The sequence below is a fragment of the Vombatus ursinus genome, unplaced genomic scaffold, assembly GCF_900497805.2.
Source record: "Vombatus ursinus unplaced genomic scaffold, bare-nosed wombat genome assembly UNPS02014832.1, whole genome shotgun sequence".
NCBI classification, from domain to species: Eukaryota; Metazoa; Chordata; class Mammalia; order Diprotodontia; family Vombatidae; genus Vombatus; species Vombatus ursinus.
The window spans coordinates 41,208,016-41,222,494 of NW_020954610.1; the positions used below are offsets into that span (position 1 = coordinate 41,208,016).

General features: G+C 39.7%; 1 protein-coding gene across 3 annotated transcripts in view; it reads left to right on the forward strand.

The window, feature by feature from the left end:
- The window catches only part of DOCK8 (dedicator of cytokinesis 8), a 316,592-nt gene extending 308,481 nt beyond the window's left edge, over nt 1–8,111 (forward strand). For all 3 annotated transcript variants that reach the window (XM_027839563.1, XM_027839565.1, XM_027839564.1), the window contains 2 exons: nt 6,397–6,567; nt 7,512–8,111. In XM_027839563.1, the coding sequence (XP_027695364.1) occupies nt 6,397–6,567; nt 7,512–7,572 (232 nt within the window). In that variant the 3' untranslated portion in view covers nt 7,573–8,111. The remainder of the gene's footprint in view (nt 1–6,396; nt 6,568–7,511) is intronic.
- Nucleotides 8,112–14,479: the final 6,368 nt, after the last annotated feature.

The window sequence follows — 14,479 nt, forward strand, 5'->3', positions numbered from 1 at the left end:
TCTATCTATCTATCTATCTATCTATCTATCTATCTATCTATCTATCTATCTATTTATATATGTATGTATATATATATATATATATATATACATACATACATATAACTTTTCCCTCCAACTACCCTAATACTGACAAAGGTCTCATGAGTTATAAATATCATCTTTCCATGCAGGAATGTAAACAGTTCAACCTTAATAAGTCTCTTATGATTTCTCTTTCCTGTTTACCTCTTCATGTTCCCCTTGAGTCTTGTATTTGAAAGTCAAATTTTCTATTCAGCTCTGGTCTTTTCATCAAGAATGCTTGAAAGTCCTCTATTTCACTGAATGACTATTTTTTCCCCTGAAGGATTATACTCAGTTTTGCTGGGTAGGTGATTCTTGGTTGTAATCCTATCTCCTTTGCCCTCTGTAATATTATATTGCATGCCCTGTGGTCCCTTAGTGTAGAAGCTGCTAAATTTTGTGTTATCCTGATTGTATTTCCACAATACTTGAATTGTTTCTTTCTGGCTGCTTGTAATATTTTCTCCTTGACCTGAGAACTCTGGAATTTAGCTACAATATTCCTAGGAGTTTTCCTTTGGGAATCTCAGGAGAAGATCAGTGGATTCTTTCAATTTCTATTTTGCCCTCCAGTTCTAAAATATCAGGACAGTTTTCCTTGATAATTTCTTGAAAGATGATGTCTAGGCTCTTTTTTTTGATCATGGCTTTCAGATAGTCCAATAATTTTTAAATTCTCACTCCTGGACCTATTTTCTAGGTCAGTTGTTTTTCCAATGAGATATTTCATGTTGTTTTCTAATTTTTCATTCTTTTGGATTTGTTTTACAGTGTCTTGATTTCTCATAAAGTCACTAGCTTCCAGTTGCTCTATTCTAATTTTTAAGGAAGTATTTTCCTCAGTAATCTTTTGGACTTCCTTTTCCATTTGGCCAATTTTGCTTTTTAGGGTATTCTCCTCATTGGCTTTTTGAACCTCTTTTGCCATTTGGGTTAGGCTATTTTTTAAGGTGCTATTTTCTTCAGTGTCTTTTTTGGGGTCTCCTTTATCAAGCTGTTGACTTGTTTTTCATGATTTTCTTGCATCACTCTCATTTCTCTTCACAGTTTTTCCTCTACTTCTCTTACTTGCTTCTCAAAATTCCTTTTGAACTCTTCCAAGGTCTGGGACTGATTCATATTTTTCTTGGAGGCTTTGGATGTAGGAGCTTTGACTTTGTTGTCTCCTTCTGGTTGTATGTTTTGATCTTCTTTGTCACCAAAGTAAGATAATATAGTCTGACTCTTCTTGCGCTGCTAACTCATGATCCCGGCCAATTACTTGAGTTTTCAACTCTTTGTTAAGGTAAGAGTCTGCTTCCAATTGGAGAATATACTGTCCCAAGCTTCGGGGGTTTGTACAGCTGTTTTCAGAGATACTTCTAGGGACCTGTAAATTTTCAGTTCTTCCAAGGCAGTACGATAAGGAGCAATGTGTTTCCTCTCCACCCCCACAACAAGCTCCACTACACCAGCATTCCTTCTTGCCCCAGGACCACCCCTCAAAACTGTGACCCAGATCCAAGCACGGGCAAAGCAAGAGATTCCTGCCTCAGCACTGGCAAAGAGATCCCTGCAATCCCCCTCATTAGCCACTCGATTCCCCCTCAGTCTGTGGGCCAGAAGCTCAGGAGGCAGCCACTACCCAGGGTCGCACTCAGGACTTGCAGCTGAGACCCAGCTTTTCTCTCTCATTGCAGTCACAGACTTTTCCCACTGACCTTCTAAGTTGTTTTTGGCATTCATGGGTTGAGAAGTCTGGAAAATGCCACAGCTGCCTCTGAGGCTGCTCTAGGTTTGCTGTGGCCTGTGTGCCCACATTGAGCTGTGCTCCTCTCCCAACCTGTCGTGATATACCTTTCCGATCAACCATCCAGGTTATCTTGGGCTGAAAATTTGTTTCACTCTTTTTGTGGGTTCTGCTGCTTTAGAATTTGTTTAGAGTCATTTTTTTACAGGTATTTGGAGGGGTTTGGGCGAGAGCTCAAGCAAGTCACTGCTTTCACCCTGCCATCTTGGCTCCGCCCCCCTCAAGCTCAGTTTTAATGGGAATTGGAGAAAAAAAAAATGTGAATGTTGTTGCTGCACAAAAATGCTTGTGTTCTGAGTTGGAATCCTGACTCTATCACCTGCTAGCTCTGTCACTTTACTTGTCTAGCCTCATCTATAAAATGGGAACAATGATTCTTCTCTGGACTGCCTCACAACATATATTTCCCCAAAACACTCAAACAACACCCCACACACACATACAAATTCCCCAAAAAACAATGATGCAAAACCTCCTAATGATATTATTACATGTATAAGGAAAGAACTTCAACACCCTCACCTCAAAAAACCAACACACCTGATTAATTTTTAAAAATATATTAACAACAAATTCCTTTTTAATTTGATCAAGAAGGAAATAGCAATTGGCTAACCAAGCAATCTAACCACATCCCTGGGGACTTTAAATATTAAAGGAAAAAAATCCAGCAGTTCATTTAACCCGTGGATCAGCCCAGCGATAAAGAACTTCAGGTTCAGGTACCTCAGAGGGAATCATTCTAGTAAGTGTAAAAGGGGAAAGGAAGAGGAGAGAGTTTTCCTCTGTCACTCATTTGTTCAGTACTTATACAACACACACACACCATTGATCATATCAGTAGAGAGAAGGAACCGGTAGAAGACCTGGCATCCAGTCAAAAGCAAATAGACATAGTGAAGGCCAATAGACTTTTGAAAGAATGTTCTGTACCAAGTGTTCTTCCTATACCACCTTAATAAATACACTTTTCTAAAAGCCAATTAAAATCTGACTAACTGATTTTAAAGGAAAGCACACCAGTGGGGCTCATGAGCAACAGCACTAGAAAACCACAGCCCCTCAGTGTTACTAATAGAACCCTAAAGGGGAAAGTAGTCAGCTGCCCTTTGGGGCCCCAGGTCACCAATGCAAGTGGAATTTAGGAAATAGCTTTAGAGGGGTTACTACACAAGAATGATATTAAGGCAGAACATAAATTATTTTTAACAGGATTATTAATACATAGTAACATAGATTTAGATATGCAAAGGACCTTAGAAGCCATGTAATCTAACCCTCTTCCTTACAGACGATAAACTGAGGCTCAGAGAGATTAAATAACTTGCCCAGAGTCACACAACTAGTAAGCATCTAAGGCGGGATTTGAACCCAGGTCTTCTCTTGACTTCAAATAGAGAATGATATCCATTATTCCATGCTATGTCTCACATTCTCCATTACAAAACTCCTGAAACATTGGTTAGCTTCATCATCACTCTTTCCCCAGCACAAAGTCAACTTTGCTAAAGGTCACCTTATAAAAAGTACCGCATCATCATTGACCTTGATCCACATTGCCCCCAGCCCTGTCTGTATGTAATTTGCTTGAGTTACAATTCTAGTGCTTGTAGTTAACTGATTTAATTTCATATGGGGCATTTGCTCATTACCATTGAATGAGAAGCAATAAAAAAAAAATAATGAGGGAGTGGTGGGAATTTTTCAGTATTCATGGGCCATACCTTTCTTTCCCACCCCATCTCCCAAACCTTTGATTTATAACCTTAGGTACCCTGTAATTTCACTTCAATCAAATGTGAAATTTAAAAGATAGGCAAGAATCTGGTTCTGTCGGTCCTGAAATGGTGCATTAGTTAAAAGGAACACTTACTAACTCTGTGGTTCGTGAGAACCACACACGCTTAGTCGTGAGACCAATATCACCATTCACTTTCCCTGTTAGAGACCAGTTAGCTTAGCTGTGTTCTGTAGCCGCAAACTTCAGTGGCAGTGGTATGGAAAATGTGGGCTGTTGACCCCCATGGGGGGGCTGAAGACAGAGTGTGTATGATTATGTGGCTCAGGGAAAACCCATCATCCTGACCAGGAAAATAACTCAGAATACAACTCTGTCTTCTTTGTAACTTCTACTTTCTCGCCATAGTCCAGCCTCTCCAGCAAGCCACGGGTCACCACTGATCTCTTAATTGCCTCATCAGGTTCTTTTTCTTAATCCTCATCCTCCTTGACCTTTGTGTAGCATTTGACACCATTAGCTGTCACCAACTTGATCCTCTCTTCTCCTCAGGCTCCCATGACACCGCTCTCTTGTTTCTCCCCGCACTCAGTTCCTCCCTGACCCTGACGTGTGAATGTTCCCTGAGAAAGGGTCTGTCTTTGGCCTTCTCTTATTACTCCGCACAGGCAACCTCTTCTGATTTCTTCAACTATCATTTCTGTTGAAATGACTTCCACATTTGTATTAGAAGCTTTGCCTTTTCCCCCCTTTTGCCTCCTCCCATTCTATTTTTTAGTGACCTATTAGATAGGCCCACTGGAATGCCCCATCATATACCTCAAACTCAACATGTTTAAAACGGGACTCTAAAAGTTGTTTATTCATCCCAGCTTTCCTATTTTATCAAATACTTATTAGATCACCTACTAGGTGGGACCTAAGGATATATAAATTAAAACGGCAACATATTCCTTACCTGCAGTAAAGAAGTTTCTATTCAACTGAGCACCAACTCTCTGTTAATGGTACCAGCATCCTTGGAGTCACTCAGGCTTGAAACCTCAAAAGCCCCTTTGACTCTCCCCTTGACTTCATTCCCCACGCTCAATCCGGTGCCGCCTCCTGTGGACGCCAACTTCCCAATAACCCATGGTCATAGGATAATAGATTTAAATCTTGAAGTGACCTCTGAGGCCACTCTCATTTTATTGATGAGGAAACTGAGGCCCATGGAGGTTAACTGACTTGCCTACTGTGAAATGGAAGAGGCAGGATTTGAACCCATGGTCTTCCCACTGGACCATCTCTCTCCATTCTTACTGCCACCATCCCATTTCAGGATCTCATCACCTGGTTCCTAGACTACTCTGATAGTTCCCTAACTGCTCTTTCTGCCTCCAGTCTATCCCTTCTCCATTCTATCTTTCATGCAGCTGCCAAAATAATCTTTCTATTGCACAGGTTTGATTATGTCACTCCCCGTCTTTACAACCTTCAACGGCTCCTCGTGACTACTAAAATGGAAATTTTTTACTTGGTCATTTGAGGCTCTTTACCCTATGGTTTCAAGTTACCTTCACAAATTTATTGAACACTTTTTCACTTCATGTACCCTCTATTTTAGCCAAACTGTACTATGAGGCATTCCCTAATATGGTACTGTCCTCTCTGTCTCTGGGTATTTGCCTATGTATTTAATAGACTCCCTCCCCTCTCTGCCTGTAGAAATCCTTCCCTTCCTTCCAGGCTTAGCGTAGGTACCATTTTTTTCAATGAGGCCTTCCTTTATCTCCTTGATCTATACCTTTCCCAAACCTCTCATTCCTCTCTGACTTCTTCTGTGGACCCATCTCATTTTAACTTGTATTTTGGTGATTCATGTGTATGTTTCATCTCCCCTCTCCGTCCCCCCACCACATGCTGGTAAGCTCCATATGAGGGGGTAGAGACTTCTATATTTTCATTTAAAGCAGAGATTTAGATTAGATGGCCTCTGAGATCCCTTCCAGCTCGGATATGATCCCATTATCTCCATATCCCCACTACCAGCACAGTGTCTTGTACACAGTAGGCACTAAATAAATGTTTGATGAATTTAATTGAATCATAGGATCACAGATACAGAGTCAGAAGAGACTTTAAAGTTCATCTAGCCAAATGCCCTCATTTTACAGATGAGGAAACAAAAGCGCAGGCTTGCCCAAGATCACTTAAGTATTAAGTGACAAAGCCAGAATTCAAACCCAGAACTCCATCATTTAATCTTGAGTCTTTATAGTTTATATTTAAAGCCGTGAAATCAGCTTATAGCCATACTCTTTGCAGTGATCTGGATTAAACTAGTGTTGTTTCGTCATTTTTCAGTCATGTCTGATACTTTGTGACCCCATTTGAGGTTTTTTTGGCAAAGACGCTGGAGTGGCCTGCCATTTCCTTCTCCAGCTTATTTTACAGATGAGGAAACTGAGGGAAACAGGGTTATGTGACTTGCCCAGGGTCACATAGTCTGTAAGTGTCTGAGGCCAGATTTGAACTCAGATCTTCCTAACTCCAGGCCCAGTACTCTAGCCATCACACCTCCTACCTATCCTTAAACTGAAGTGAGGGAGTTCTAATCACTAGATTTCCATCTGTAACTCAGTTAATCTGTGGACTGCTTTTGAACCAAAGCATCCATTTGAACCATTCACCAATCTCAGAGCTGCCAGGAACAACATATTTGTGCTTCTGTGGTTGTCTTTTTCTCCTGGATTGCCAGACACTTTTCCACCAAGAAGTAACCACCCTTCTCTTGATCTGTTTGGCTCTTTTCTGTGCCTAGGTGTGGCGAGGCAGTGGAGAAAAACAAACGTCTCATTACTTCAGACCAGAGAGAGTATCAACAGGAGCTCAAGAAGAACTATAACAAACTAAAAGAAAACCTCAGGCCCATGATCGAGCGGAAAATCCCTGAGCTTTACAAGCCCATATTCAGAGTTCAAAGTGAAAAAAGGTAACAGAGGGACAAGGTGTAAAGATGATACCTTTATGCGCTCTTAACATTCCATCCAGGATAGCCTATTTGCTGGTCTTCACATGTCAGATTCCATCTCCTACCTCCACCCCTTCAGCCAGGCTGTGCCCCATACTTGGAATGAGTTCCCAGCTCACCTTCACCTTTTAGAACCTCCTAGAGTCTTACAAGGATCAGGTCAAGTGCTGCTAACCATGGGAGGTCCTTCTTGTTCCCTTTAGTTGTTACTGTTTTCTCCCATCTCAAATTATCATGGATAAAGTAAGGGTCCATTGGAGTGGATTAGAGAGAAATAACTATAACATTAAAAACAAAAGGTAAAATAGAACTTTGAAAAAATGTTTTTTTTAAAGTATCATGTATATATTTATCCTTTTACGTATTTGCTCTCCAGTAGACTGTGAAAGGATGGTCTTTCATTTTGTCTTTCTAACTCCACCACCTAACAGAGTATCTAGCACACAGTAGGCACTTAATAAATGTTTGTCATATTAGATTTTGGAGATAAGAAACCTCTCCCTCCCATCCAGGAGATGACATTATTAATTTCCTCTTTCTGAGTGACCTAGGCCCTGGGAGGGGGTTATAAGCACTATGAAATCACAAAAATAATATAATGGTAAGTTAGGACAATGGGATCCACTCTGCATGGTACCTCACTGTGTCCTTCTCTTTGACCCTTCTGGTGCCCTCTCATGCTGGCCTCCAGCCCATGGCCTTCCCTGAGGCCTCTGTTTTTTTGGCACAGCGTGAAATAAGGATAGCCTGCCATGCTGACTCACTGACTTCTCCATGATTAATATGTTCCCTCTCTAGTGGGTGATTTGTGCTTCTTCCCCCCCTTTTCTTTCAAAGACTGATTGATCTTTCTCACCTCACTTGGTTTTTTTTGTTTTTTTTTTTTTGTCTCTTCTAAATTTCAGGAACTCTTTCCACAGATCTAGTTTCAGGAAATGTGAAACCCAGTTGTCACAAGGCCCCTGAGTAAAAGCTGCCTTCACCTGTACAGAGCAAAGCCTGGGAGGCCCAGGAGGAGAACACTCCAATGCTTTGTAAAAAAAAAAAAAAGAAAGAAAAGAAAAGAAAAAGAAAGAAAGAAAAGAAAAAAAAATACATTCTCCCCTGCAGTATCCCACATATAACCTGGCAGGCAGCCCTCAGAGAGCTGGGAGACCAAATGTGCAACACCCAACTGAGAAGTGGAAATTCTACCGCATCTGTCCTGATCTGATTTTGGTGGGTGGGGGAGAATGCAGGAGCAAAAGGACACAGGGGACTGACTTGGGCTTCTTGTGTATTTATTGAACCATGTTTTTCATAGGATTGTGCAAAACAAGGCATTTGAAAAAAATTATCATTTCCTGCTGAATGGCCAATCACTGTTTACCCAGAGGGACAACTTCCTCTGGCTTCCCTTTGGGTTTGGTTGGATAACTGTAAATCACCTAAGGCAAGATGGAAAATGTTGCTGGCATTCCAATTTGAGTAAATTTCACTTCTCTCTCTATGGAGTGGGGCGGAGGGAACTCTTTCAATAGATATACAGAGAAGAAAACAAATCTCTCATTTGAAGTCTGAAAGTCCCAATGGTCAATCATTTGGGTATAAACTACTTATTTATAAAATTTGTCCGGAGGTTAACTGTGGATTCATGTAGTTGCACAATTTCATTTTACTTAATTATTGTTATGATGTTAAGTTAAATTAGCATCATGTTATTTAGAGGAATGCATTCTGAGCACTGATTTATAGGAACTCTATGGTACTCAATAGCAACACACTTGAGAAATGGGTAGCCCACAGAGAGACATTCACTCAAAACAGTTTAGCCTCTATGCCTTTTCCTTTTTGGTTTTCTCTTTGGGACCACATTGTATGCTCTGCTCTAGCTCCCAGTTTAGGGAAATGTTCCCCCTCACATGGTATTTTAGGGAAATGTTCCCCCTCACATGGTATATTTGCATCTATGATGTAAAGACTGAAGCTCTCAGTTTTGCCGGCTTCTGACAGCTTTTTTTTTTTTTTAGGTGAATGAGAACAAAGTTATGACATAAGAGTTAAATTATATATTTTTAAGCAACTGTCTTGAACTGTTATCATAAATGTAACCAGAGTTCTTGGTATTTTTTATTTTAAAATACAACTCTGATTTTCATTGCACAAATGGTATTTGTCATCTTTTCAATTGTCTAATTATTCAAATACTTAGAGAAGAGGGCAGTATAGAAATAGACATATGGCTTTTTTCCTAACAAATAGGAGAGCGTCTGGTCAGCATTGCCCAAATATGCTTTCTTCTTGGTCACAGTTTTTTTCTGCAAACCTGTCATAGTGGATAGAGTTAGAAAGACTTGAGTTTGAATTCTGCCTTTGACACATACAGTCTGTATGACCCTAGCAAATCATGTAACCTCTCAGGGCCATAAGTTGCACTTAAGACTACAGTCCTGCTGTAATGCACCATATGTGTTCCCAGAAATCATTTTGCTATACAAAATCACACAATAAAAACCATAAAGCTTATGGTGAAAATGGAGTTGGAGGCAGAAAACTTCCAGCTATAGACATTTATTTTCATGGCATTGTCTCCAGTGGTCTACATTGTAGATTCCTTTATGCCTGTCACTTGGGAGAGATCACATCTTCTCTCATTTCTTTCAAAACATTTTATTATTTCAGTCTTCTCAATATCTAAGGCTTCATTTTGCTGCATGCACTGCTTGGCATTTTTGAAATCAGGATGCTTTAAGATGTTTGGGATATTGAACAAGTGGTTTTTTATATAGATAAGTTCACAAAAGTGGGGGAGGAAATAGCAAATCACAACAGTGTAGTAATAATACACCTAGTGAACTGGGGTAGCTGGTTTTTTGAAATGTGTGCATGTGAGCATTTTGTGTTCCTACGTGGCTCTGTTCAGTCTGCTACAGTTTTCTGTATTTGTATAGTGTTTCTCATCTGTGAAACCATATATAAGCAAACATGAAATTCTCATTATATTCAAATTGTTCCATAATACATCAATCATTTTGGAACACATTTGCATTTTCAAAACAAATGTTATGGCAGAATTGACTATAAACTGAAAAATAATGACTGATAGAAGGAGTTCCTTCAACAGGAGTTCCCTTTACTAATGGAGTCACAGTTTAGGATCAAAAAAGATGAGCTCATGGAGGACTTTCAGTGTAGGTATTCAAGGGCTTTTTATTTATACTGTATGTAAGTACAGACACACCACAAATACATGCAGTCATATTGTAGAGATATGTATAAATCCATTCATCTATATGTCCATCCATAAATTTAGTGATTAGAATGAGTACATTGTTTAGGATGATACAATTTAGAATCTTTAGAAATAATTCCTGTGGGAGTTTGAAGGACTTCAGAGGTCCTACCCATACCTGAAATATGAATCCTCATTTCAATATCCTAACCTGATATCCCTCACTGGAAGACAGACATCTGTTGACAAAGAGCTCATTATCTTCGAGGTTAGCCCAGTCTCTTTTTTAGGGTGATGTAAGGCAGTCTATCCCTATATTGAGGCAAAATCTGCTTCCTTTACATACAGACATCCAAGTTTCTCTACTCTAGGACTGAACAAAGCAAATCATCTCCCTGTTTCACAGATAATTGGTGTTTTTATCCCTTTAAACACCAATATAAAAGAAATATAATTTTAATCATTTGATATAGTTATCTTTCTCAAATGGATTTTATGTTTCCCTGTCTTCTAAAGCAGGGAACCATCATACCAAGCATATTGGAATTTTTCCTTGATGCTAATGGACTATAACAGCCCTTATGCTAAATGGCCCCAGATGGCTATGGGGTTTTTTCATTCTTGTGTCTCCTTATTATAATTTTTCTGTCTCAATCCTCACCGCCAGGTTATCGCCTGTCACTTCCTACTGCTGTCACTGTACCAACCTGTATCAGTATCCAGTCCTACCCCCTTCAAGAATATGCAACATATAATATGATGTGGACTGGAAAACAACCAAACTTGTTAAAATCCTGTCTAAAGTAAGAGTAAATAGGTTCTGAGTGAGGGTCTGAGTTGATTTCCCATGAGTAAAGTGCACAAACTTACTGACATTATCTTCATGACTCAGAGACCCTTTATGAGCATTTTCAGGTTCTCATTTAAAGTTGCTAAATTAGTGACCCATAGACAAGTCAGGTGTCACTTTATATATTTAAATTTAGTATGAGCAAAAAGTTGGTACATTAATCTTATGAAAATGCATAAATTGAAGGTAGAGAAAAAGGCATCAGAGAGGTATTTAAAGTTATATAGCACCAAGACAATGGGAGCTGAGAGGCACACCATTAGGTCTTTAATTCCCAAATAGTTCCTGGGGGGAACTATACATATACATATACATATATATATGTATATATATATATATATATATACAGACAGAGAGAGAGAGAGAGAGAGAGAGAGAGATTAGAAGAGCTTAGTATTTTTTTAAAATTTAATATACTATGACAGAGGGCTTGTTCTTACAATCATAGACTTAGAACTGGAAAAGTCATCTTGTCCAATTCTCTTTCCATCCTCCATTTTGGAGATAAGAAAACTAAGGATCAAAGTAAAGAAATGACTTTCTCAAGATCATAGTGACAAAGCTTGAATTTGAACTCAGATCTTACCCTTTCCACTGTGATATACATTTGATTGTCATCACAAGACCTTGCAAAATAATCTTCAGTAATTGTTCCTTCACCCTCATCCCCAAAATTGTCCTTGCCGCTACCTTTAAGAATTTCAGGAAAACAAAATTGCCTTGATTGGGTTTTTAGCATCCAACATTGTTTTAAACTCCACTGTACTGATCTGTATAGTAGTACTCACAGGGCATTACCACACAGACACATTCAGGGTCACTATTCCATTTGGGCATTTCTGGACTCATCCAGAATCTCCCACCCTTGCCCTTATCCTAATTATTTGCATTTTTACATTCCCCATCACTGTTTTCTTCATATACCCATAAAGGCAGCTCATTTTAAAAGATCCAATTTAGAAATCCCAAAGGTTAAGTGGTTCCTGAGCTCCCGATCATGCTTCCAAATAGAGGGGCTCCTGAGTGGATTTTCCATCCTACTGAGATGACTATGTTCCCAGCAGCTGCCAATCATGCCCTAATCTGATCTACGCCAGACTGCCTAGGGCTTTTTTTTTGTCTCTGCACCCATCCTAGAATGAATTCCAGAGAAATCTCTAAAGGGAACAGAGTATATGAAGGTGCTCAATATATAATACGGATATTAGGCATGACACAGCTTTTTATTTCCTTCAAGCTAGAAATGGCATGACATAAAGAATATACAGAAACCCATGAAATCATACAGAAGCATAAAACACTCAAATAACCATAACTCTCAGTATACCTCTCAAAAAGGTGAATATCTTTGTGTCTGCTAAACCCCACCACTGTCTTAGTAACTCGTAGCAAGTATCATGGAGGGGCAGCAAGGTTCAGATCTGGCCAGTCATTAGTCCTTCCACTGTAGATTAGTCTCTATTTGTGATCCTCCTTCTCTTCTATGAAACACTGTTAAGGAAATCTAAGTAACTGGAATCCAGCTCTCGAACTCAGGAACTCTCGGATTTAGAATTGCCCCTCCAGGTTTGGAAATGTCTATTTCCTAGGATCACTAGTCACTGACCTGTGTTCTGAAAAGGAAACAGAATGGCAGATAAAGGCAGCCCAGAACAGAGAAATCCAAGAAACCCCAATTTCAGGGTCACCTAGGCAAGCACATGTCTCTCAGTGCTATGTATTTTTATTGTAAGTCACCAGTGATATGAGGGTGGGGGGTGGGGAAAGGAGAAATCCCCTCCCCCACCCTTGCTATATACTGGTATGGAAATTTAAGGAAGAGAAAGTTCCAAACAAGGTCCCAAAGGGGTCATTTCACAGATCACTCTTATAGACCAGAGAGGAGAGTGGCTCCTCCAATGAAAGTCCATCCTCCTGAGCTTCAGTCAACTAATCAGCAGGTAGATTAATCACTAGAGAGCTATTATCAGAGATCAGTGTGTCCCCCCTCCTCCCATCAAATAGCTAGGGTGGATGTCCCACAGGGGCCCAGGATACATCCAGCTCCATGACAGATGCTCTCTTCCGACAAACGTCCATACTTGGAAAACTGAGTAAGGTGATCCAAGGGAGAAAGAGGACTAAAACAGATCAGAGATTCTCCTGATGAAACCCATTATAGTATATAAGTAGCCAGGTATGACAGTGAATAGAGCACTGGGCCTGAAGTCAGAAAGATCTGAGCTCAGATCCAGCCTCTGGCCTAGCTGTGTGACCCTGGCAGATCACTTAACCACCATTGGCCTCAGTTTCCTCATCTATGAAATAGGGGTGATAATAATATTATCCAACTCCCAGGGTTGATGTAAGGATCAAACACTATTTGTAAAGTGCTTTACAAATCTTTAAACTATCAGATAAATGCTAGGTATTATGTTGTTGTTTTGTTGTTTAATCATATATGACTCTTCATGACCCCATTTGAGGTTTTCTTGGCAAAGCTACTCGAGTGGTTTTCCATTTCCTTCTCTAGCTCATTTTACAGATGAGGAAACTGAGGCAAACAGAATTAAATAACTTGCCCAGGGTCACACACCTAGTAAGTTTCTGAGACTGGATTTGAACTCAGATCTTCCTGATTCCAGGGCCAGTTCTCTATCCCCTGTGCCACCTAGGTGCCCCTATTATTATTATGTACTGATTTTATAAAGTAGAACTTATTATCTAAAAAGTTACTGAGTTACTTTAAGTCACTGAAATATTTTTTGCAAAATAAAGGAAAAGGTTTTAAAACCCATTTAGAAACGCTCTTTTGTTAGAAATATCTAGTGTTCACAGAGAGATTGAACCCCAATGATCCAGAGTAAAGTGAGTTACTTTGTAAGTACATTTACAGTAGCAGCCAACTCCTCCCGGAAAGAAAATTTGCCAGCTCACTTCCCTTAGGCAATTCTGAACAGCCATCCAAAAGGAATGACTTTCATTCACTGTAGACTTTACCTAGATTTGAACTATGATGAAGAATGAAAAGCTTTAGTCTCTGGTCCAGTCTTTATCCTTTCGGCCATCCTAGTTCCTATCCTCATTCCCTTTCAGACGAGTCTGAATCAGCTCACTTGCGGGACCCAAACCTGAGTTGGCCTATAATTTTTCAGTCTTGGAAATGTAACCTGATTAAAAATGAAAAGCCTTGTCTTTCTCTTAGAGCACAATGCAGCACTGTCTAGAATCATCTGAATAGCCAACTACATTTCATAACTCGTAAGTAATTTATATGGACAATACAACTTTATGGAATATTGTCTTGTTTTCAGTAGCATTGGTTTTGGAGAAAGCAATTGCTGTTTGGCTGTAGGTCTAGGGCGTCATTTTGATAGCTATCTGTGCTTTATCCATATTGAAAGGCAGCAAGGATTGGCTGCTGGTGTGGAAGTCATAGGAACGATTTTTGAGAACCAATCCTGGTGCTTACTAGTTCTATGATCCTAGGCAAATCACCTGACCACCCTTTCCTCATCTGAAAAATGAGGAAAATAAAGTACAAACTGCCTTATGGGGTTGTTGTGTGGAAGGCACCTTGCAAAGCCCCATAAGAAATGAGTTATTGTTTTCCCACTGTTCTGAAACATTGGAAATCAGGAACATTTGGCATCAGGAAGTCTTTTTTTGTTTTGTTTTGTATTGTTTTGTTTTCTTTTTGTTATTTTTGGTCTAGACTGGTGACTTCATTAGTGTAAGGCACTCTCAATGAGGAAACTCTCTCCAAAAATACAGATCAACAATTGTTCTGTAACTTAGAGAAGACAGCATGGTATGGGGAAAGCACAAACTTC